The sequence below is a fragment of the Dermacentor silvarum genome, chromosome 10 (genome assembly GCF_013339745.2).
Source record: "Dermacentor silvarum isolate Dsil-2018 chromosome 10, BIME_Dsil_1.4, whole genome shotgun sequence".
NCBI classification, from domain to species: domain Eukaryota; kingdom Metazoa; phylum Arthropoda; class Arachnida; order Ixodida; family Ixodidae; genus Dermacentor; species Dermacentor silvarum.
Genome location: NC_051163.1, coordinates 108,104,419 through 108,130,677, shown reverse-complemented (window position 1 = coordinate 108,130,677; position 26,259 = coordinate 108,104,419). Strand labels below are relative to the sequence as shown.

The window sequence follows — 26,259 nt, the reverse complement described above, 5'->3', positions numbered from 1 at the left end:
TTGTCACGTCGTACACTTGATAATACGATAACTGCATCATGACAATTGCGATAGTTGCATAACTTTCGCTTAGTGGTTACGTGACGGCCTTGGGTCTTTTTTTTTTTTTTTGCTTTTTTTAATGCGTAAGCATTTCTAAGCCTACTTAACGAGGAAACCTGTCCTACACGTAAGACAAATCACTATAAAGACAATAAGGGGTGAAACAAAATAAATGAGGCGAAGGGGAAAAAGTTGGTGGTGGTGAGTTTCTAACCAATGACCCCACGCTAGAAGCCGAGTGCCTTACTCACTGAGCTAAAAAACATTCTCTTTTAAATTTTCAATTAGCTAAACACCCACGCTTGCGGAAGGTTAATTTATATGAACCATATGAATGTGTTGCCGCTGCGGTACAACAAAAATGTCAAAAGAGAACAGTTTCTATGAAGGTTTTGTTGAAAGATTTGGTTATGGTGGAATAAAATCCATCTCTAGCACCACATATATAGCTGTCTTGGAGCATTGCAGCATCAGGGAAATTGTGATTTTGCGAAAATTTAATACCAACACGCCACACCTCCGATACGTTTCGGTGGTAGCTAGATGCGCCTTCCGTTATGCGCTCCTTCACCGACCGAAATGCAACCAATCTCTGAGGTCTCATGTGCTCACGTCACGCAATACAGACAGATAAGCAGTGAATGAGTTTATAAGCAGTGATGGGGGGTTATACGCCGTCTAATAGAGGTTGATAAAGGTTCGACGCGGATGGGTAAGGTGCTAAATAGCGATAGTGGCTTAGATTGGTGGAAGCAATTATGATAAGGCTAGTAAGCACCGATAAGAATTGATAAGGGTCGGATTAAATTCTCTAAGGTTGATAAGGACAGCTAAGGGTTCATAAGGATTCGGTAGATTAGGATAAAGTTGATACCGACCGATAAGGGTTGATAAGGCGTGGATCGAAAGTAAGCTCTCTTCAATAAGCCGAATTGTACTAATAAGGGTCGGATACAGTCAGAGAATGTTGATAAATATCGATAAGAGTGGATAAGGGTTTATACTGGTCAGACCAACTTTCATAATATTGATAATCACACCGGGCTGCGGAGAGATGAGCAAACGGCACAATGCTTACACATACATAAACAACTCCCAGAGGAGTTTGTACGGAAATTTTATCATGTGGTTCTAGTGCCATGAGGATGTGTTTATTTTGCTCGCAAATTAATCGTTGGCTTTTGTCTTTTGTCTTTTGAAAGGATAGATAAAGAACGGCTATTAGTGAAGATGAGTGACAGCAGTCTCCAAACACAAGACGTCATAACATCGATTTGAAAGCGAGTTACTAGGATTTCGTTTAGCTCTTCAGTGTGGTGTTGCTAGCTGAACGGAAAACAGCAGAAGTTATTAGATGAAATTAAACAACCTGATATTATTAGTGTACCAAATAATTGCAACTTTGCGCGTGACCACCCCAGGGCAGCTTTGTGTCTAAATTAGATGTTTTTAGTGTTAAGTGATAAAAATATTCTCGTCTGGAGCAACTAGGTGAACCTGCTAACTGGCTGCCCCTCACAGTGGCCTAACATGTTTAATCGAATTAATTAACTGTATGCGTTTCGCAAGAAAATAAAAACGCAGATGTATGTCTGAAACATGTAATGTGCGTATTGCCTTACTACGTTGATGTAAAGTGCGCATTACCTGGCTACTTTAATTTCGTTGTAAAGAGACGTTGACTTTTCTTATAGCTAATGAAAGATTGGCAGAGAACGCTGTAATAATTATGTTGCACAACAAGTTTAGCAGAGTAGGCGCAACGCCAGTGAAACGTGCACAAACCGCCCCAGGGAAGTGCCGAAACTCGCACTGTTTGGCTAAGTGCCAGTCCCCCGTTGAATGGCAGTTTGCGCTTCTTTCAAGTAAAAAGAAACTTTCGCACATAGCGTGCAAAAATGCGGCATTGGAGAGGGTAGTATATAATTAGTTCAGTGCAGCCGGCGTGCTTCATTACCATACCATCGGGCAAAATCGTTCACAGTGAAGCACTGCCGTGTGACCCATGACCCGGCGCAGTTGCTTAGCTGCTAAAATGTTGCACTGCTAAGCATTATTATTATTATTATTTGATTTGTACACATATACACACAAGGACACAAAGGGATTAAGGTAATAAAGCATGAGGTCGTGGTATCTTACTGAGTGCTGCGTCAGACTAATGGAAAAGAGAACTTCAAGGCACCAGCTTTTCGGCACTGCAAGAAGAAAATAAATCGGCAAATCCAACAAATACGTAGATATATTTATTTAATAGTATATACTGAAATGTCTCTACTTTCGTTTCTTAGCTTCTATGTAGCTCAACGCTTCTCTCCCAAAGCATGCTCTGGTTTCATTTTGTTCACCCAACTTCTTTCTGTACAATCGGCTGCTACTCGGACCATATTTCGGCGCTATACGGCCGATTTTTCACCTTCCCAACATGGCGGTCGGGTAACCCTAACTTCGAGTAGGGAGCAGCGGAGGCGCCGGTGGGCGTGCAATCCAGGATGGCGGCGGTAAGGTCTCCGGCTGCGACACCGATGGCCGGCGGAATATTCCTGGATGATTCTATTGAAGCCACGACCAATTACGACGTCGCAAATGGAAGAAGAGATGGTCTTCACTGCATCTGAGGTGGGTGATGCAACACCCCAACAACACCGCGATTGCAATAAGTCAGCTACAATCATCAAAGCTTTGCAAACCGCTACCCTGGTGGACGAAACGAAAGCAGAAGCCGGATGGGAGCCTGTTCTATCGCTGAAGGAAAAGAAAGGTCTCGCTCAGGAGCGACGCTCCGCGCAAGGAAACGCACCGCCATGTGGATACAATACCAACTCATCCAAACCCAAGGCGCACCGCGGACGACCGCGACGTAAGCGTCTGCCACCACTACCGAAGAGTGACCTGAAGGTCGTCATCAGGCCACACCAAGACCTACCACTAAAGACTGTCAACAGTCAGACCCTGGAAAAAGTCGTCATGGAGGCGTGCCAGGACAGAACCACCGACAATTTCATTCCAAGAATCCAGCCGGCTTCTAGCATCTCATTGGTCGCCACTCCGAATCGGGATACGACCAAGGTCATGCAGGCTAATAAATACTTGAATATCCACGGACGACCGCACCCGGTTAATGCGTACGTGACGGCAGGAGAAGACACGACGCGGGGGGAGTAATCCACGCAATTGAACCCCACGCCCCTTATGATGCGCTGCCATCGAATCTCCGCATTCGAACCAAGGGGCTGGAGTTGATTAAGGCAAGTTTGCGGGCGACTTACAACGTGCTTTGCTAACCTTCTATGGCAGCGAAATGCCGAGGTGTGTTTACTACTTCTCTGCACCCCCTACCGAAATTCGGTACAGTTCTACCATGTCTGTGGACACCGACGTGTGTCCACAGCCCGAAATACAGGTGTGCCGCTTGGGCGTGGTGCGGGAGCCTGCCAATGGGCACGCGTGCGCCCCCAAATGCTCAATTTGTGGCCTGGGGTGCCCGCACATGTCCCCAAAAGACTAAAGCCGGTAAAGCCGAGATCAACACAACAGTCCAAGAAAACAACGAAGACCAAGCTACGATGGATCGCGACCGACGACGATGACTCCGAGCTGGAGTTCCGTCCGAGGACGATTTGTCGCAGCTGCTCCAGCACCCGCTCGTCATCGCGGAGTCGTGCTTGGTGCGGACAGCCGGGTCAGAGGAAACGGTTGGCATCCTGACCCAAGGTTCACCAGCAGCAACAACAGCCGACAAGAAAGAAGGAGGCCCCTCGAAGCAAGTTGCCAGGGGTCCCTCTGGCATGTATCACCCCTCAGAACGATCAGGTGAGCTGGGCGCAAGTCATATCCCCCACTGCCAAATATAAGAATACACAAACACCAATCATACAAAACCCTGAGTATAAGATAATAGTGGTGGAAAACAAAGTACTTGGTAAATGTTTAGCCGAGCTACGAGCCAAGTTTCAAGCTTTCAGGCCCATGGTAAATAACGGCAAAACACAACAATCAATACAAATTGCAGACCACACTTCCAAAGCACCGCAGACACCACTGCAACATAGCCCTCCATTCCAGCACTCCATTGGTAATGCTGGAACAGTTAGCGCAAAATATGCAGATTATGTTCGCAGAGATACAGAAGCTCAAGCGAAGCGTAGAGGATGCACAAGCAAAAGCAGCAGCTGGCCCCCGAAAAAGTGTCAGCAAGAGCCCGGGAGCCCCTACCCGGACACCGAAAGCCGTAGATCACACCGATAGTGACAGTACCATGCATGGCTAAGACTCCAAACAGCAGAAAGACAGGACACATTTACAGACAGAGCACATTTACATTTATTAAAGACAGGCAATAAAATTGCAGCACGCTGCGCAAGAAATTGGCTAACTTCACGCGCTATGTAGAATCGACGCCAATCTCTCCCGACGTTATCTGTGTTCAGGAGGTAGGTAAACACAAGCAAAAACTCAAAGGATATGAGCTTTATGCTCACCCGAATTACTCTCAAGTAGCCACCTTTGCCATGAAGGATGTCGTGATTAGCGTAGGTTATTTTTTTTTTGGGGGGGGGGGACCTATCCATCATCAGATAATCACGGTTTGGCCGCAGAGAAGAAGCAAATCGAAAGCAATTATTTTCAGCATGTATAATCCTCCCAGAGAGAACCAGGCGGACTTCGAAAACGTGGTGGCCACCGCGATGCGACTCGCTCAAGGTAGGGACAAATTAATATTCTTAGGAGACTTTAACGCCCAACACTCAAACTGGCGCTACAGTAGAGACAATCCCAAGGGCATCTTGTTAGCGGACGTCGTAGAGCACTACGGACTTTTCCAATTAACCCAACCGAATCTCCCCACAAGGATCGGGAGCACCGTACCCAAGGACATCTACCCGGACCTCACTTTCAACAACGAAAGTGAGACGCGATGGACGAACCCAGGTGAGAACCTGAGAAGCGATCGTCATACTTAAGCATATCGGTTAATGCAGCCAAGATTCGAAGAGCTATTGGCAAGGTAACGCTATCCGACTCAACCATATTCCGCAAAAAAAAGAACAATGGGAAGCATAACAGACATGCGTGACTGGGCGGAGGGGATCAGAGTTATCTACGCAGGCGTCACCAAACTGATTGAAACGGCAACGGTAACTCTAACCGTTTACGGTCGCCTCTTGCACCTCTGGGAAGCCGAGAAAGGTCTCAAAAAAGATAGAAAAGACAGAAGCCTAGTCGCAAACTTAGGATTCGCATAGCTCAGCTAGCACAGGAAGCTAACGAATACGCACGAAAGATAAGCGACAGCAATTGGCGTCAGTTTAGTGACTCGCTTCTTGGCACGTCTACTACAAAGAAAACATGGCACATTCTCCGAAGTATAATCGACACGGGAGGAACAAAACAGTCACGAACCGCACACTCAAGCTTCGGGACAACGAGTTTGAAGGCAGGGAAGCCGACATGATAGAAAAAAATTAACACATATATATAGGAACGGCCCCGACCGGGCAATCCACCAAACCCCTTTACGAAGGACAGGACCAACCGGAACTGGACGCCCCCATAACCTGTGAGGAGGTTTACGCGGTGGCACATTCCTTCAAGAAAAACAACGCCCAAGGGGTAGATCAGGTCACCAACGCAATGATTCGCAATCTAAGTGACGACACGCTAAGGTGATTAACCAAATTCTCTAACAACACACTCTGGACAGAGGACGGCGTCCTTCCCAATGAATGGAAGGAAGCCAAAGTAATCCTGATCCTGAAACCTGACAAGCCCCGTAACAACCTTCGACCCATCTCCCTAACGTCATGCGTAGGGAAACTCTTTGAAAAGGCTGTGCAGATCCGGCTCTCGAACTACATAGAACTAAACAACATGTTCCCCACCAACATGTTCGGTTTCCGACCCCACGTGTCGGCGGAGGACGTTTTTCTGCTACTACAGTACGAGGTCTGGCACCCGAACAGAGGGTTGCGCGATAAATTAGTATTGGCATTGAATATCAAAAAGGCCTTCGACACCATCTCCAACCAGACCGTTTTGGAGGAACTGGAAGAGGTAAACTGCGGAGCACGAATTTATAACTACGTGCGCTCGTTCCTCAGTCACCGCACGACTACAATCGGACTAGGCTCCACGAGGTCCGACATCTTCAGCTGTTCCGACAGAGGCACCCCTTAGGGAGCTATACTCTCTCCCCTGTGGGGATGAGACAATGTTAATGTGGGGATGAAACAGCTAGCCCTGGAGCTAGATAAACACACGAATCTCGGCTGTGCGATATATCCTGATGACATCACGCTTTGGGCTCACCTGTGGTCCTACGGGGACAAGCAAGATACTCTTCAAAGGGCTATCGACGCAGTCGTGGAATACACGAGGGCGGCGGACATGGCGCGTGCACTCGATAAATCCGAAATCCTTCGTGTGCGTGAGAAATATGCAAAAAAAGGACTGGGTGCCACTCAGTCTGACTCTCGACGGGGCGCCGATTCGAGAAGTGGAGACACTCAGAACATTGGGGATGTGGATGTAGCAGAACGCTGGAACATCACACACCCTTCAAAAAAAGTCGCAGTTACGCCCGAAATGTGAAGCATCAATTGCGATAGCAAATTTACTAGTAGAGTATACGGAGTAAGGATATTAGTTTTATGGGCTGCATAAACTTCGACACATTCGCTTACTAACTGAATTAACAAGCATGGCGTCAGTGCGCACAAGCAAACATCAATAGATCACACTCGATGACCGCAGACAAATATTGTCAAAACGCTGGCGTGAGCAAGCGCGATGGCAGCAGCGACTGAAGCTTCATGCGGTCTATCGCTTAAACGGAAACTGAGCAGCGAAAGCACAGTGCACGCAGAGGTCAGAGCCGTGTGGAAATCGCTTTCAAGATGACATGCGCGCAACAGCCCTCAGCCGCGCAAAATGCAAGTACGCAGTTGCTAGCAGAGTAGAAGCCACGCCGCCTCCCCACCGTGCGGCCTTCCCGCTTTCGTCCTTTCGCGTAGAAGATTGAGTCGCCAGTTCCCGTTGCGCCCGGTCGCCACATACGCATTTAGTGCCGCGGCTAAACGTTGCCTCCCCTCCTGCCTGCCATCACCCCACGGCCTTTCGAACGACCGGAGACGTCGTGTTTGCTCTCTGCCCTGCGTTCGCTCTCCATGAAAGCGCACGTCCCTCGCACGCTTTCACTCACACATACAGCATACGGCGTGCGGCGACGAGTTTATCGCCGTTGGACTTTATATTATACCTCAAGGCGACGCTGACGGCGACGGCAGGAATGCGCTTGGAGTGTCCGTAAAATTGCTATCGCAATAAAACTAAAGGGGGTCACAGCAAACGTTGCCAGTATGATACGGAGAGTCGCAAGAAGCAGACGGCCTAACTGAGAGAGAGACCATCAGCCTGGTCCACGCATTCGTAATCAGCCGGATCACATACGCCGTTCCGTATCAAGCCTTGACGAACCATGCGATAATACAGGCAAACACGATAAGCAGAAAAGCCTTCAAAGCCGCTCTTGGTCTTCCCGAATGCACTAGCACAGAGAGATTCGAAAGACTAGGCCTGCACAATGCTTTTACGAGTACGCAGTCGCGACGTTATATGCTCAGAAAGAACGACTTTGTTATTCAACTAGTGGCAGGGAAGTATTGGTGAGGTTAGGCTTTACACTGAGGCCCCGGCATTGTGGAGAGCAAACAGCAATGATAGAGCGCAACGTTCGATCGCATATCGCCCAAGTACCATCCCGGACGACGCAGAGCGGGGGCAAAGACTCTTTACAAACGTTTCGGCATGGGACCAGAAGTGTATTACATGTATGTTGGTCGAACCAGCTCCGGCACGTTCACCGTAGTATCTACGTGTCTGAACAACATAACAACGGCATCCTTCAAAACCTCCTCGGCATGCGCGGTAGGGGCTGCAGCCATCGCCTTGGCCATTCAGGATGCCGAGCGCCAAACAATTTCGGCTGCCGTATTATTCGAGTCACAAGCAGCTTGCCGCCTGTTCCTAAATGGGACGGCAGCCCAACCATTAATCAATAGTGAAAATTTTAGGCAATGAACTAGAAGGGCACCACACTATCATGTGGTGTCTGGGGCACGAGGGACTGGCAGGGAACGAATGCCAGGGCAGACTGCATTTCTCGAGGATTAAACGTAAGAGCAACGGCAGGGCCCAGCGACGACCTTCCAGCAAATTCTTGTGATATCATTTCACAGCAAAGACAGGAGCGGACTCGAATTTAAACAGTCAATAGGAGAGGGACTGGCATCGTATTCAGACGAATACATACGTCTACCTACACCACCTAAACAGAATACAGCCCACGAGGTTCACACACGAGTGCCCATGATGCACGGACACGCCCACATTAGAACACATCACATGGGAGTGTCCTAAGAGGCCTCCGCACATAGACAGCCCAATAATAATCAAACGTCTACTCATGAGGAATAGGCAGTGGGAGGCATAGATTGCGAACAAGATCCGGGAGAGCCGATTGGCTCTTTCTGGACCAAGCCCAGCGAGCCGCTCGTGCCAGTGGAGCCCTGGAATAGGGGCCCGAACAATCCTCCCTTCTTTTATTTATTTTCAATAAAGTGTTTACTCACTCCCTCACTCGGCTGCTACTGCTGCAAAATTGTTCTTCACTTCCGTGAAGCTGACTTCTCCTATTTACTGTTGCGGACTTCTTCATTTCTCTTTTACTCAACGCTCCTCGCTCAATGCACGCTTTCGTCCCATTGTGCTCACTTTACTTCTTACTTCATGTCCGCCTGCTTTTGATGGCGACTTCATTTCTCGGTAGCTGATTTCATCAATTTCATGCGTCCGACTCTTGCTTCTTGCTTCTTTTTCTACTTGTCGGTTCGGGCAGTTACCCTATGACAATTACCCAATCTGGAAGATTTGGAAAGCGTCGCAAGCCCGCACGTAGGTATCCATTGGCCCAATTTGTCTACCCGGGAGTATAGTGCGGCACGTTGCCAGTCGTTCAAGTTGCCTATTTGTACACATATACAGCGACATATGCCATATTGCAGATATGCCCAGTTGCACCTAGTGGCCAAGACGCAGTGGCCCAAGTTGTATGTGTTCGACAAGGCAGCAGCCGCCAGCCCCCGTGAAGTTAGTGGAAGATAAAAAGAAAGGCTGGTTTTTAAATCTACATACTCGCGGCGAACCTGAAGGCAGCTCAATGACATATTTGCCTTTCAATTTAATTACTATACCGATGGTGTGTTAAAAACGTCGAAACATTAGATTTTGCCTAAATATCAAGGCTAGATGCCGAAGCTAGAATCTGTAGCTGTCTGGTCAGTTAGTGCAAAAACCGCTTATCTGGGCCCAACCTCGGAGACAAAGGTGTAATATTTTGTGACAGGTTGACGTGGTGATGTTGCTTCCTGGATTTTGTATAGTCAACTCGTGGAACTCGAGACGCGTTTCACGGATGCAGTGTCATCTGAAACAACGTACTGGCCTACATTAAGTTGGGGCCAGTTTCACGAATATTTGCGGGAAGAATATGACTAAAGCACTTTGATGCAGTTTCGCAGGCAACCGACTTTATATCCGGAATGAAATTATTTCACATTCGCGGCCTAAGTAACCTTAAAAACGATTTAAGGCGATGTGGATTATAATGTTCAAAAGTTTTGCTTGGATACGTATCAATAATTCAAAATCAGCACCTTCTTTTATTAGGACTAGTGTTTCAGAGCGCTTTTTAGTAGACCATAAACAACGACGCCAGAAGTGCAGTTTGATTTTCTTGCTCCCTGTAGCGCGTCAGTCACGAAACACCCACAAATAGTAAGTCGCAGCATCTGTGGAGTGCAAAGCGCAATTTCGGAACTAGTATGGCTCAAGAACACTACGCATAGCCTTGTATACAAGACGGTAACTCACTTCTAAGGCTGCCACATCCCATTGCTCACGGCGTGGTGTCTTAGAAGTGCTGCAAACGAAGGCGTGCGATTTCCAACATTACTAAAACCTACCTATCTGTCTCTTAAAGGTTTGCACGAAAAGCATTGTACGATTGCTGAAAAAGTGAAGCGATCGCTTCGCTGCAGTTGACTTGCTAAAAAAATAAATTATGGAGTTTTACGTGCTAAAACCACGATCTGATTATGAGGCACGCCGTAGTGGGGGACTCTGGAAATTTGGACCACCTGGAGTTCTTTAACGTGCACCCAAATCTAAGTACACGGGTGTTTTCGCATTTCGCCCCCATCGAAATGCGGCCGCCGTGGCCGGGATTATATGCTACTAAGGATACTTATACTGGTTAATTCTGCGAGGCGCTGAGTGCTGTGACATCGCAACGCCTCCGTGATCGGCCCGCATTACGAACCACGTTGAAACGTTTGCGATGAGACACACTGGAATCAGGAAGGGCGCGCCAAGGTTTTCATTACACTGTCTCCGGGATCGGTGCTCCTTTGATTAAACTGTCTCAAATATTCGCTAGAAGGCACTTTACAAATAATAATAGAAGGCACTTGACGCAAAGTGAGAGGAAGAACCATGGAAAGGCTCGCTTTACAAATTTGCGGTGTTTTTTTTTTTGTACGTCATGCCTCGCAGGATGCTAATTCCTTAAGCAAATGGTATGCGTCCCACAATCAACACTACCAAGGAAGTTGTGTAATGGTTGTACTTCCATTCAATGCATGCCCCTTAGAAACTTGGGCCCACCTGAATACAACATAATCAGCAGGTCTGTGGGCAACTTGAGTGCTGAAATTAAGTTACCGTAATTTCAGTACTGTAGCGACTGTCTTGATAGCTTGCCGCTACGCTTCTGAACCTATACTTACCAGACATACATAATTATTTTTAAGTTGTTGTGCGCTAGTAAGGTAATTTCAGAATCACAGGAACCCGTGTATTTTCGTTCACGCTCGCGCCGAGGATGCTGAATTTGAGGATCACCTTCTAAGTTGTACAGCCGCAAAACTAAGAGACAGTTCTTTGCCGTGAAGCTAGGTTTACAGTAAGGTCAATGTTTTACTGTGTTCTACTGTTGCAAGCCACAGCTGGCACGAATTAGGCGTGGTAATATTACCACAATCTAGCGAAAGAAAGCTGGGTGAAAAATACCGAGGCGTCTCAGTTGACAATGAAGTTCAACTGTGGAGCATGAGGTCGATGGTTCGATTCCTTTTCATGGCGAAGGAGTTCGAATATGAAAGCACGCGCGTACTTACCTTCTCATGCGCGTTAGGGAACTCTGGCAAAAGTAAAAGTAAAGGCACCTGAGAAATTTTCTTGGGTGGCACCGATAGCATCATCACGAGACGGTCGTGCTGTGCACTCTGGGCACCGAACGCGACGTCGATCAGCGGCAGTGGGATTAATGGGTAAAAATCTTTAGTGTAATTTACGTTCGCAAACAATAATTAAATTTCTGCGAAAGAGAAAACCTAGGACATTAAGTTATATGGCTATTTTACGTCACGAATATTACATAATCAAGTTTCTTTCACGCGCATCTATGGTGGAACACACATCTATAATTCCCTATCCCCTTGCATGTGTCTTCCGCTTGTAGAACGACCTTCCCGATATCCTTGTAGCTGAAGCTAAAAAAAAAAATCTGTCAACACGTAAACACACATTTCTTGCTTTAATGAACTTCTAGTCTGCTCTGCTTGTATATTTTTTGTCTTACTTGCTCTGAGGAATGACTTGGTGGACATTTCATTCTTCTTTGTTGTATTGTAAACAAAGTGTTCTTATAATCTGCATAATCGTATTCTCTCTATACCATTTGAAATTTTGAAGCTCCCCTTACCGAATGCCCGTTTCCTTGGGCCTATAAGGTATTTTGGATAAATAAATATTTTTACACAATTAATACACCCAGCTCATGGCGCGCCTAGTAGCGCCTCGTGGAAGCTGTTACTGCTGCTGCGATAGAAATGGCGTCACAAACCTGCCGAGCAAGCATGGCAACCGCAGTGAAGCAACTTTTGATTGATGACATCAACGTCCTGCTTGTGTATGCCGCGGAAGTTGCACGCTTTGTTGGAGTGAAATGTAGTAAGCAGAGTTGCGAAGGCTCGCGCAGACAGTAACTCTCATTTGGCTTGTATTTTGAAGTTCTGCCACAATTAACTTGTGTTTTCGTGCGCTAGCATAATTTAGGTGTCGCTGAAATTTTTGCCATGCTAAGAAAACATAGCAAGATACGCTTCCCAAATTTTGCAATCAAAAGATAATAAATAATAGAAGCTATTACGAAGTTCGTCATCATCAGACGCAGGTCTCTCCCAGAGATTGCCAAATAAAATCCTCTCTTGCGCCAGCACAGCTCAATTAATTGTATGCCTGCAAATTTCCTGACGTCATCTCACCATCTACTTCGATGCCCTCCTTGAATTCACTTATTTTTTTTCTTTTTTCTTTACTGGCACCCATTCTGTAACTCTAATACACTAATGTAACTAATGTAATTCTCTACTACTCTAATGTAACTCGTAACTGTAATAGGACACTGATTATCTGCTCTACGCTTTACACGGCCTATGCTGCCTTATTTTTTCCTCTTTAGGTCAACTAGAATGGGCTACCCCCGTTTGCTCTCTATCCGCAACTTTGAGTCTGTTAAGGTTATGCCTAGCATTATTCGTTCCACTGGGTAGAAACGGGCTGTTACGTAGTTACACGCACACGAAAATAACAAGAACCAATAAGTGAAACAAGAACTTGAGCAATGATTTATGTCGACTCCTGGAAAAAGTGAAAAAAGCTTACAGCTGTATTTTTTTCTCTTTTCAGGAAGAATATTGATGGCATTATGACCAACATGCCAGCAAATGTTCTCGACATCCTCAAGGAAGACGAGTTCTCAAATATGTACAGGCTTGCAACCGCCCAGGATAGCCCGTGGAAGCGTATTGTTTGAGTATCAAAGCTCGTTTGACCACGATGCGAGAAATAACGCAGCAACCCAGCTTCAAACGTAATAAATACCTCGTTAATTTGTATCTGATTCATTAATCGCTTCTGCGCATTTACGTTGCATAAAAATATGGTTGAACCCTCTTTCATATAGAATCGGTAGAACACGAAAGTGAAACGTCTCTTCACAGAAGCTGTCGCATGTTTGCTTCCTGATCTCACGGTCCGCTGCAGCGAAAGGCGCACGATTGCGATGTGCGGGTCGACGACCGTGCAGCAGGTTTGCTTGGCCCGGGGTGTCCCGCTGCCGAGTCGCTTCGGCGAAGGTACGAGCATTTTGGTCCGGCTCCGAAATGTCTTCATCAGCCGGTTGAGTTGCTACGCGCTCAGCTTCAGCAATGCCAGTGGCAGAGTTGGCAGAGTTCGCAGCGTGCACCGCGAACGCGCGAAGGCATTCTGCTTCACGCTGGCGTGGCTCTCGCCGGACCAAAGCAAGATTCGCCCGACGTCGTCGTTGCCTTTCTGCACCGCTTAGCCCAGCAGTTTTCTTAGTTCTGTTGTCGTGAGCGAAGCAGTAGGCGTCTGTAAGCACTGCTGACGGATGTTCAAGCTGCACTCCGTAGGCGACCAGGAGTCTCAGGCTAATCAGACGCGAAAGACAAACCATGTGCGGTAACTGCGTCGTTACCTCAGCAGAAGGCCTACACCACCTACACCAGGTTGCATCGCGTTGGAGCCTCAGCTGCGCTGAGACTAACTACCAAGCGCTCACTATCGGCGCCTGTTAGTGACATTGATGCAGTACTTCGCTTCACCGCTTCTAGACGGCGGCGCCATCCCTGTCAAGAGAGAGCCTATTTTATGCGTTCGCGCCTACGTCACATTCGTTATAGGAAGTTGATGGCGTACACCAGCATAAAACACTTTCGCGTTAAAATCATGGTAATATTACATTCAAATCACTGACTTCATGTTGTAAATATTTGTCGCGCGCAGCATTCACATAGGTGCACACATGTCTGGACAACATCTCGAGAGTCTTGATAACAAACATACCATAGTGTTATGCAGTTCAGTGGTGTTATTAGTGAAGTGGTGTTGACTAGTAACTGCACAGATAGTAATAATTAAGAGAAACCCCAGTTGTTCTGACATACATTTGTCGCACCCAGGTGTTCATCTCTTGCATCGAAATAATCTGATCTAGTGCTCTGCCTTCTCTGGTTTACTTTGACTAAAGGCTTAATCGTGTAACAGATAACATAGATGTTGAGACATTGCGTAGTCACCGATATTGCGCCGGAATTGTGTGGTATATTACAGCATCCGATGAGCTGTGAGGCACCTGAGTGCCGCGAATGGTAGCTTGCATAAGGAACGTCACTGTCCTACCGGACCCCCTCAACGTTTCAAACGGTCCTTTTCTTCGCGCGGCTTCTGTTCCTGGAAGCACTCATTACATCTCTGAACGCCATAGCCACTAACAAAGCGTCTTAGAGAAAAGAGCTTCTGTAACCTCTTCGTGGTCATCTTGGTTCTAAACGCGCTCTTCAGGTACCGCAGCGCTTAATTGGAGGCTCGAATGTGACTCCACTATTGAAGCTTGTCGACAGCGCGCTGTATTTTGAGCGCTGACACCTTACAGCACACGCGCGCATCATGCCATTTATAGGCGATGATGGCCACTCTACGGAGTTTGGCGTACTCTGGAGCACTGCACGGGCCGATTTTCGCGGCCCGGGCCCGGCCCGGGCCCGTTTTCACATTGGGCGGCCCGCCCGAGCCCGATCAAAACTTTTATGGCGAGACCCGGGCCCGGCCCGGGCCCGGAAATATTCTACGTTACCCGCCCGGCCCGGCCCGCCACCCCTTTACCTTAAGCCCGAGCCCGGCCCGAGCCCGACCCGAAACCGGCCCGAAACCGGCCCGAACCCGGCCCGAACCCGGCCAGAGACCGAAAAATACATGTTTTTCAGGGTTGAGAAGCCCGAGAATAACGCGCAGAAAGCCCGAGCCCGGCCCGGGCCCGCGTCAAAAAACCCGAGCGCGGCCCGGGCCCGAGTCAAAAAGCACACGCCGTGCCCGAGCCCGGCCCGAGCCCGTGAAAAAACTCCTCTACCCGGCCCGGCCCGGCCCGGCCCACGGGCCGGGCCGGGCCCGGGCTTTCGGGTAAGCTCGAGCCCGTTGCTCTAGCGTACTCTGCCACGCCGCCGCCCGCCGCAATGTCGGTGCGTATGAAATTCCTCAGTATCGTAAGATACCGCATCGTTTCCTTCGTCAACGCGCTCGCGTAGCAGACGTCTCAGAGCTAGTCTGCTAAGTGGAGCTGGATGTCACCGCTCTGTGCCCCGTGTCGCAGAAAAGCCAGCGTCGGCGTCGGTGTTGGCGTCCGCGGCCAAGAAAATCGTGCCGAACCACCCCGACCTACGCAGGCCCTCCACCTGGCGCAGAGGCGCTCGTGAACTAATACAATTTCTCAAAGCAAACGGCGTCAGAAAAAATCCTAAAGTATGACGTAATCACAACCTACACAAGTAATAACATCGGATTGTAATTTGAATATACGAGAAAACATAATTCCCCAACGCGAAAACTCAAACACCCAAGCCCCTTTTCCACCATTTCTACCACTCGTACAGTGGCGCGCCGCAGTTTTCTCCTTCCGAAAATACCATCCAGATGGCGTTCGCCTCCTCAGCAGCCAGCGTTGCATGTAGGCTCTCTACGGCAGCCGCATGCGGAGGCGGAGTTGGAGAAAAAAGAAAGCTGCAGTTTCCGGGCTGCCTGATAAGTGGCCAGGGATTTTGAATGCTATCGCGTTCCACACTTAAAGGCGAAGCTTCAATTTCTTAGAAATTTTTGTGCTCCGCACGTGCAGTGGTGCGTCCTCATAGCAACGCCATACGTTAGGAGACTTCAGACCGGACTGGTGCTCTATATCTGAATGACAGGCTTATCTTTGCCACCCTTCTAGTGAAAGCATCCGTTTTAATGGAATCCCTGTATTCCCTGCACTCCCTGAATAGCTTGTTCGATGGTGGTCATTGCGTGTGTTATATTGCGTCTGCCATTGTGCATGTCATTGCTGTTTATATACCGGGAGTATTTTTTAATGCTAACAATTTATTTAACGCCCGTGACATGCAGCGCAAATCTATTCGTCCTATATTACTCGGAGAGGTGGACATTAGCTCCACTGAAAAATCAAAGCGCGTACTTGACTAATTACTAAAATTTCATTCATAAACGTTTTACCTTATTACTTGAGCGCACATGTTGCCAAATACGAATTGAAGCCAGTGATCTCGCAAGGCACATTTTCTTGGGAAAGAATTTCAAAACTATCACCAGTTTTAGATAAGCGCTGCCAAACTTACAGGGAAAATGCGCTGTTCTACTTACGCCTTTTTACAAAACGCCTCTTTTATACACTAAAGCTCAGAAATTACTGAACCACGAATTCATTTCTTCCTCAACATCAGGAACGCATATATCAAAACTGGTGTCATCTGCAGGTCTCGTTCGAAGTAGATTTCACTTTCGAAATCAACGGCGAAAACTCGCATGCAGGAATATGTGCCGTAAACCGAAAAAGGTAAAATTTATTTAGCAATACTTTAATAATTAGTGAAATTATTTCAAAATCTCGTGAAAATATTGTCTGCCACTCAGAGCAATATAGTTAAAGAATTCTAAATCTGTTAGGTGCCACGGGTGATTTTTAAGTATTGGTTTAACAATAAAAAAACTCCCCTGTTTCACGATAAAAGTACTGCTGACTGTAGCAATAACCAACTGCATCTGCGACTGTAAATAAAAACCAATTCTGAGGTCATATATGCCAGAACAACGATCTGATAGCGATGCACACCGTATTGGGGGACTCCGGAATACATTCGGTCACCTGTGGTTCTCTAACGTGCCTCCTGTGCATATAACACTAAAGGATTTAATTTTTTTTTTTTTTTTGCATTGTGCCTCATCGAAATTTCGCCGCCGTGCCCGGGATCGACCCCGCGACCTCGCGCTCAGTAGCCAAATACTCTAACCACTAAGCTTCTACCGCGGAACATCTGTGATTAAGTCCCAGAAGTTCGCCTTTAGCTGAAGCCTTTTGTGCACGTTAGATTATTCACCGTGATGCCGTGAACACCATGAAGAAAAATGTCATACGAGCCCTATTGGTTAGAGCATTAGGCTGTGTTGCCTGCGGGCACTGTTTCAAACCTCGTCACCAGACATCTTTAATGAACTTACAACGCAGGCAGAATAAACCAGGGGCACAAAGCGGTTGTAGTGATAAAGAATTCTTTGAATTAAAGCTTGAAATAATTCTTTTCTTTTTTTGCTTTGAGTACACCGAGGGTGTAACTCTGGCGGGCCCATTTCTCCAGCAAACAATTTGGCACGCCGCATAGGCTTCGGATAGTGGAAAAATTTGAAAGAAGATGTGGGTTGCGTCTTCAGACACATATTTAAGCGGAAACTGTCATAACATTAAAAGAAAGCAATGCGTATGAATACATGTGTTGACGAAACTCGAAAAACAGAAGAAAAAATATTGGTTAAGTTTGAGAAAGTCATAAATGAAGAAATGGACAGTCGATTTCAATCAATATTTATAAAAAGGTAATGAAAGCAAATTAGTAATAGCATGTCTTGCCAAACAAAAATGGAGGGTGGGGGGCGAGAATTTGAGTAGCACCTTTGAGACAATACTGCAAAAGGTTAGGCAGTGCGTAGTCAATTTTTTCATATAGTGAACACACTGATACCAAAAGGCACTAGCACTTCAAAAGACGTCCTAGAAGATAATGCCACTCCGATCAAGCACAGTTTTCAGTAATATGTGATGGTAGACACAGTGAATATCTACCATCAGCTACAAGAATGTATTCAACATCGGCATCATAGAGCAATTCATAATGTATAAGGGTATCATGTGATCTGCCATAATAATATAAAGAACAATTGGATACCAAAAACACCGTGATAAAGCACAATAATGGAATGTGCGGTGGTCCCGGGTTCGAGTCCCGGACCAGGACGAATTATTCTTCAACTGCGAAGCTTTTCTTTCGAGGAACCCGAATGGGTTTCTTTGTAGCAATTGCTACATTTGGGTGGATGTCTCAATTTCCATTTAATTACTTCCCTCCACCTAGCGGTTTTCTGCTGAACTATTACGTCAAGCACAATAATGGGTAACATTTTATTGCGATAGCAATTATATGGACACTCAAAAGCAGATTTCTGCCGTCGGCGTCGCCGTCGTCGTCGCCGTGAGGTTCCGTATGACGTCAATGGAGATGAAATCGTCACCGAGCGCCGAACGCTGTATGTGCGAGTGAAAGGGCGCGAGGGGCGCGCGCTTTCACGGGGAGTGAACGCACGGCGGAGAACAAACGCGCGTTCTGCGCCGTGCTCCCTTAAGGGCTGCAGAAGTAGGCGTCTCTTTCCTCCTTTACAATCATCATATATGTAGAGCAAACGCGCCTTCTTCCGACGCGCGAGAGGCCGTGGGGGAGGGGGAGGGGGAGGGAAGGGAGGCGACGTTTAGCTGCGGCACCAAGTGCCTATTTATATCAGAGGCTCCGGCAACAGTCACCAACGCCGCACGCATTTTGAGCGAACGCGGGCAAAACGCCGACGGCGTCGACAACAGTTCTGCGTGTTGCCGCTGCTGCTGCATGTCCAAGTTTATACAGCTGATAAAGCTAATATCATTATTCGGTATACCTCTCTACAAATTTTCTATCGCAATTGATGCTTCGCCTTTCAGGTGAAACTGCGACAACTTTTTTTAATGAAATGGCTAATAAGAAATTCAGGTCGCATTGAGCCCCCTTCGTATCATGACCTCATCACAAGCACAGTGACGACAGCAAATGGCATCAACATTTCAATAAAATTTGATGATTTAAAAAAAAATACAATACGTTTGAGCACCCTTCTCTTCAAATCAAGAGGAACTAAATCACGTATTACATGCTCGTTAATGACGACGCCAAATGGAAGTTTTCCATCTAGAAAGGCGGCAATGATGTTACAGCTGGACCACTCTTGCACTGCGTAGAATATATCTTGCATCGAGGTCAATACAGTTGCTTGACCCAGGCGAGTCGAGTTCTCCGGACTGCGCTGGCGACGTTATCGCCAACACGTGGTGCAAAACCGGCTGAACCATTAGGAACCATTTGGAGTCATTGAGCGTGCGGTAGAATGACTTTCCAGAGGTGTCTTGACCTCTGTGCGCAGTCTACTGTACAAACCTCCACTTGAATTACCGCCAAACATGCAAGCGGCAGTGATTTTGTCTAGCAACTTAGCCGTGCAACTTTTACTGTTGAGTAGCGGGCACAATTATCCGCCCAGGAGGCACAGTGACTGCTGAGCAAGAGCTCACAGTTTCGTCTCGAACGCATCGGCCGCCATTTCGTTGGAGACAAAATACAAGAACGCTCGCATACTTAGATTTTGGGTACACGTTAATGTACCCAGTAGGTTCAAGATAATACGGAGCCATCCAATAACGCGTATTTCATATCCCCACAGCTTATTTGGTACGTTAAACCGTACAAATGAATCAATTAATGTAGACAAATAATTCTATTACTGTTGGCGTACCCTCGAATCTCAATAGCCGTGCCACCCTGCCGAATTTCCTAGACAATGCGTGTGTACCTCTGCAGTCTGCTATCGAAATCACAGCTTCTCCTATTTCTCGCCTTAGGTGCGATGCTGCATTGCCTTTTCTTGCGATAATTAACTATGTCAATTCTTGTAAAAGTTCTTGCACTATTGCGCTAACACTCATGGTTTACCATATCCCGTTCTGAGCTTTAACACAGTGTCATTATATTATAAACATATAAAGTATTTGCTCTTCAACTTTATTATCAATTCCCCGCGTAGCAACTTGCGGCCAAAGTTATTCTCAACATGGCGACGTGCACTCCTTCGAAGCGACAATAAATTAGTTAATGTGCCAAAAGCAATGGACGGGGATAGTATAGTGATTCTATCATAATGCAATTTCCTTTCACGCTTCGTGATAGGTCCGAACGGCACGGTGTCCGCCTTACAACCGGGATCGGCCAGTCGTGAATGGTGGATGATCTAAGGCCAATAGAATCGAGCGAAAAGAATCCTTCCAAATAACGACCCTGCTTTCTGTCCATGTTCCATCGTTGTGGAGATGGTGCTCATTCCATAGAAAAAATACAGAGGACATGCTGGGGTCAATCGCGCTATGATTTATTCATCTCCTAGTGCGCACCACCCGACTACATGCAGGATCCCCAGTTGTGCATCACGGGGCCGAACTCCCACCGGTCAGGGTGGCCAACGTGACTGTCGTTGAAACCACTGGTGCTCCACTGGAACACCGGCTGCTGGCTCCACGTCGGCCCACTGATCGCGTAGAACAGCAGCTCTTTGAAACCCGGGTAAGTGGTGAACTGAAACAATAATAAAAAATATAAATGCGCCCTCGCATTGTAAAGTGTCGGATACCGTGCATTGTCTGAGAGGCCCGATAACCACTGCACTACTACAATGTAGCCCGCTTGCAATATGAAAGCTTCATACTTCGTTCATCGGCGCAATGAAAGTGTCCGCTGCCGTTTCCAGTAAGAACAATAGTAGGAACCAAGGAATTCGTTTTCTTTAGTAAAAATCCCAGAAAGCTATGAAACATTCAAGATACGAAAGTCATAAGGGAAATGAACTGTTCTTTATGACTTAAATGTGACACCGTGAGAAAGAAATTGGGAGGTTTCAACCGAAGACGAAGCAATGACAGAGATAGCAATGGTTAACAGCACGTTTGATCCCGCTGGTAGCTGTTTTAACGATACGAGGTCACATGCTGGCGCAGCACCCGATGTAACTGCTGCAGTAACAGCACCCTGACAGCTACGAGTCGTTTCACAACGGTGGCACGATGAGGAAAGCCGCCAGCGTAGGGATCATTCCTACGCCCTTCTAGGGTGTCGGCGTGTACGAAAGTTCACTACGTCAGCGGCATTAGAGGCGACACGAATCGATGGCGCGCGGGATATGCGTTCCACCTAATAAAGTGGGCCTTCGTATATAGCTTCTAATTTACTGTCCGCTCAGACCATTGTACGCACCAAGCTGTAGCATGCGCATAACTACAAAGCAGGAACGCTATAGTGGTTGGCGCACAATGCGCGTGCCATTGGCAGAACGCTGCTGACTCTGCCTTCGCACAGCGCATGCACCATGAACCGTGGCAGCACGACGGCGTGAGTGCACCTTTAGTGTCCGTGTAGTCGCAAAAGCGATACGAACAAATAAAAGTGGCCGAAAACACAACTTGTCTAAGCAACCTTGCGCATATAAGAGTAAGCCTAACTTCCACTAAGCGTAAGCCAAACTTCCACTAAGCGTAAGCCTAACACAAACCCTTCCGCATTGCGCATGTGGTGCGCTCATACTGAGCTGTCTCGGAGCCGTTCCTCCAGTCCGCTGTCTAGGGATCTTCGGTATGCTTAAGACTCGCTGCCCTCGCGGCGCTGAAAACGCGCCAGGGAACATAAAAAGCGTCGCTAAACAGCGCCCCCTACGGCGAGTTCGTTGGTTTCGAGTAGGGGCAAAGGTGGCCGTATGCTGCTCAAAGCTCAGGAGCGCAATGGAGCCGCCGCATTCGCGTTTGCTGCGGTTTGGATTACGGCGAATTTCAGGCGCGCAAGAATTCTTCAGGCCAAGCACTCTTGGAAAAGGTAGGAAGCTCATCAACGCCCAGTACATTTACGACGTGCAGGAGATCACAGGGACTATTTCGGCGCGCTGCCACTCGCAAGTTCAGCGAATGTCATACGACATTGAAATACGGGAAAGTTCTACGAGGCATGTTTGCCCCATTAGCGACAATGAATAGACGAAGCGCTTGCTCTTAAGAAACCCAAAATGATCTGCGATAAACGAAGAAACGGACTCATGAATGGTCCACCGACGAAGGCTAACTGCGGCCGTCGGCGGCCCGAATTCGCGCATTCGGGCTGTCGTGTGTCTGTGCCGTTTCTGCAGCACAGTAAATCGCGCAAGCACTTTTGCAGCATGCACGGCAGTTACGCGAAATTTTCAACATTTTTCTCCGCAATATTCTTCAAATTGTGTATGTGCGCGCTGGCAGCTCGCAAATTGGCATGCGCTCCGAAACTATTTTGCGTTGGTATTCATTGGCCCTTTGTTAACCTTGCCTTGCTAACCTCATTAATTCGTTCGGGGCGCTCGGCGGGTCTTTCGCTTGCGTACTTCACACGTCGAACAGCACATATCCAGCGCTCCCGTCGCTCCGCTTAGTACGACTTTCCGGGGAACCGATTGAACCACACATCCGCATTACGACCCGCATGTTCGTGGCAATTTACCAAGTAACAATAACGGCGACTAGCGCGCTTTGGGACCACGCGATGCACAGTGTAATCGTCAGGTACGCCTACTTTCTACGCGGTTTGTCGAAACAGAGCGCTCGCTTTCCATGTCCGACGATGCACACAAGGTCGAGGGTGCGTTTCAAGCACTTTTCGAGTCTGAAAACTACTTACGGAATTCGATACAATGCACAAAGCGAGCGAGACCTCTGTAACTCAAGGGACGTCGTCCATCTTAACCTATATACCCAGCGAACTTCCTTGCACGCCACCAGGCTGCGGCACAGTACTTTCAAAACTCCAGCACGTCAGCCCCATGGGCCGTACATGAAGCCGCAGAAGTAATAAGGAGTTTCCGCAGATCTTCCGCACCTAAAGTTAGGGGACGTCGACCACAAGGCTTGCAAAATAACGCAAAAAGAGCGCGAAGGAACGCGAAGGACCTACAATGGTGTTGAGATTTCCGCATGCAAAGCCACTTAAGTAAACTATTTGTAAAACTTACTATTAAATCAGCGTCGCTCTCAGTGTATTCAAGTAGAGTTACCGCGTAATGCGTGACCATAGGAGCTGCAAAGACGTCTATAAACTGCTGTGTAGCACATTGTCACACCATGCGGTATAAGTAGATATAATCGATAGGCAATGAGTGAGAATAAGAGAAACAGAGGGTCGATCTTTTTTAATATTATTGCAATAGCAATTATATGGACACTCCAAGCGGATTTCTGCCGTCGGCGTCGTCGTCGCCCTCGCCGTCAGGTTCCGTATGAAGCCCAACGGCAATAAAAAAGTCACCGCGTGCCGTATGCTGCATGTGGGAGTGAACGCGCGCGAGAGACGCGCTCTTTCCCGGGGAGCGAACGCACGGCGGAGAGCAAACACGACTTCTTCCGTCGCGCGAAAGGCCGTGGGGGACGGGAAGGAGAGAGGGGAGGCAACGTTTAGCTGTGGCACTGTGATGTGTAGTGCGCGACACGGTGAGGTAGTAGAAGACGGTCATGTGTGGAGCGCGACGGTGATATTTGTGGTGTGCGACACGGTGCGGTGGTTGGAGACAAAAGAGCAGACGACGAGTAGTGCGGGCGCCGAGGCGAATTCCATGCTGTTGGAAAACGACGACGCCGAAGACCGTCCTGCGCGTGAACACGCCAGCACAAGAAAAACAACGAAAGAAAGCCAATCCAATCACAAAGGAACACGGAGCCTTGAGCAGCCAATGAGAAATCGACGAATCGACCAGAGGAGCAGAAAAAGGAGCCGCGCTGGCAGTAGGGGGAAGAGTTCCAGAAGCGGAACCAGGACAAGGTCAGTCACCGGATCGGGGGTTGAAGACGGCTGTCGGGTTCCGGACCCGAGCCACCAGGACTTCAACCGACCGGGGCCCTCTTGCCAACCCATTCCTGGGCATCGCCATTCCATCCATTGGGGAACTGCTGCCCGAGGCCGGTGAGGGTCTACGCCCGTGGGCAGAACGAGAGCTGTCGGGCTACGGGCCCGAGCTCCACGACCAGCTGCCCGGCCAGAACGCCAGCGCCGTCTTCCCGTGCTGCCGAGCCACCTGTCTTCTCACTCCACACCAGAGCTGCCCCGCACTGGTAGCCTGTACGACGGTCCGATACAACGACCTTCTATGGTGAGACCATCACCACTTCTCTCGTCGTCTCGTCTCCGCTGCTTCGCGTCGAGGCTATAGCACGCGCACACGCCCGCTTCCTGCCCGAACTTTCCTGTGTTTGTTGCTGTAATGTCTTGCTAAGTGTTTATTGTGATTATTTATTCTCGCTTCTAGTTTTATTAAAATTTTGTGTGTTTTTCAACAAACGGCTTTGTCCTCGATTGGGTTCTGGGAGGCTCCGCCTCAGAGAACCGCCAGAAACATTAACACAAAAGAACGTGTCATCACAGGCACCAAATGTGCATTTATATAAAAACGTGGCGAGGCGAGAAGGTGTGGCATTATACCACCCCTTATACCAAAGGTCATGCAGCATAACATGGCATATGGAAAACATATACCTAAATCTATACGGAACATGACGGCGACGCCAATGGCAAAAGTTTGCTTGGACTGTCCCTATAATTGCTATCGCTATAAAAAGGGACGTCATTCGCGCAAAAGTGCATAAGGGTCAGCTCCATTTGCAGAACACATCAAAACACGGTATTGAAAGCGCAACGACTGAAAATAGTTTAAGGGAATTCGTAATAGGGAATATGCCCTGTAACTGGCAAGATCCGAAAGACTTCGCCTAAAATTGCGATTGCTAGTTTTTGTGATGTACAAGTACATATTGAATTAAATATAAAAACATTTCTCCAAAACTAAGCGAGATAGATTAGGTTAACAATTAATGCCAGTTAAAGGTAAATGTGTGGTTTAAGAATGCTTTTTTATTTTACTTTTTATGGAAAGCGAGCAACGCATCACACTTAGTGTTACACTAATGATGAAAAATAAAAGGAAGACTTGTTTGCACTCATCAAACAAGAAACATAATGAATGGTGAACATTTGAAACCAGAATACAGCAGTGACCTTTCATCCGAGTGCTGGCTCGTGGGAAATTTGATCATTACTTTTCTGCCGCTGCTAGGCAACCTGCCACAGCCTTCTCAGGCAATTCATTTAGGCATCTCAGGCATTTTCATTTAGAACCTTTAGCTTTCTTCTATGTTTTCGATTCTCTCAGGTAGAGGTGCTTTCCCCTTTTGCCTTACTTTCCCCTTTTAGAAACGCCTTGTCGTCCAGTCACGGAGATCAATTAAAGCTTCAACTCCTCAGTGTCATTGAAGAATTGTGAATTTGCTTAGCCAAAAAATTATTTCGCGGTGGAATAAATCTGCCAACAAAATCTGTCAAAGGGCATTTTTGTTGCCTGCTAACGATGTCGACGTTTTAGGGTCTAGGATTTTATCGGCAGCCTTATCACGATTTCAATGAAGCTTTGAGTTGCTCGGAATGTGTGCAATTCTTGTGCTGCGCCTCGCTGCCCTTTCAATATACCACATAATAACATTTTATTCCCTGCTTGATCGAAGCAACGTTTTCGGAGTTACTGAAAGCTCACAAACGGACGTATTCCTGGCCATGTGTGCCTAAGCTGCCCAAATATATATTTCGATTACATGGACACTCCAAGCGCATATTTGGCGTCGCCGTCGTAGTGATGTTCCGTATAAAGTCCAACGGCGATAAAATCGTCGCCGCGCGACGTGCGTTGTGTGTGCGAGTGAAGGCTCATTCATGCTGGCGACTTGAGGAGGTCGCGCGACCTTTTGTGACTCGCGACCAGAAAGCGAACGAAGGCGGCCGATGTTCACACAGGCAAGTCCGGCTGAGCGCGACCGGCAAGTCGCAATCCCGGAGATTATCGTTCTCAGCTAGAACTCTAGCAATCTACGCAGTTCGCGCGCACTTCGCTGGCAGTGTGTAAATTGGTTTCACGTTCCGGCAACAGCCATGTATTTTGATTCGAGCGACGGCTGGATTTTGATTCGAGCGAGCAGGAAGACGTCGTCCCTGTGCTGATGTGCTCTGCCGTGGTGTCAGCTGTGGCAGCGCGGAAGCCTCCAAGAAAACGCGACGCTGGTGGGTGCGCCTGTGCTTCCGCTCGCGTGAAGTGGACGGCCACGCAAGCCGCCTCCTGCTCGAACTTTGTGCGCATGACAACGAGTATTATCGAGAGCAACGATTTCTAGTTCGCATTGCGTGAGATTCGTTGCATAATATTAAAGCGAAGCTGTTCACCCGCTGTTCACCTTTGGGTGGCGTGCTCATCCAACAAACGGCAGCTGGAACAAGGGTTTGTGTTGTGCTTTCTTTTCCTGCTGTTTATCTTCCAGCGAAGGTGACCGCGTACATTCAACACGTTGCTGCAACTGCT

The 26,259-nt window shown here is 47.7% G+C and overlaps 2 protein-coding genes across 2 annotated transcripts in view; one reads left to right on the top strand and one right to left on the bottom strand.

Annotated features, from left to right (window-relative positions):
- LOC119431750 (dermonecrotic toxin SPH-like) overlaps positions 1-12,976 on the top strand; it is a 69,072-nt gene extending 56,096 nt beyond the window's left edge. Inside the window, exon 6 of the mRNA XM_049658028.1 lies at positions 12,850-12,976. Within this exon, the coding sequence (XP_049513985.1) occupies positions 12,850-12,976 (127 nt within the window). The remainder of the gene's footprint in view (positions 1-12,849) is intronic.
- Positions 12,977-20,205: 7,229 nt separating this feature from the next.
- The window catches only part of LOC119466437 (putative phospholipase B-like 2), a 57,008-nt gene continuing 50,954 nt past the window's right edge, over positions 20,206-26,259 (bottom strand). The window contains exon 12 of the mRNA XM_037726950.2: positions 20,206-20,432. Coding sequence (XP_037582878.1) covers positions 20,259-20,432 — 174 coding nt within the window. The 3' untranslated portion in view covers positions 20,206-20,258. The remainder of the gene's footprint in view (positions 20,433-26,259) is intronic.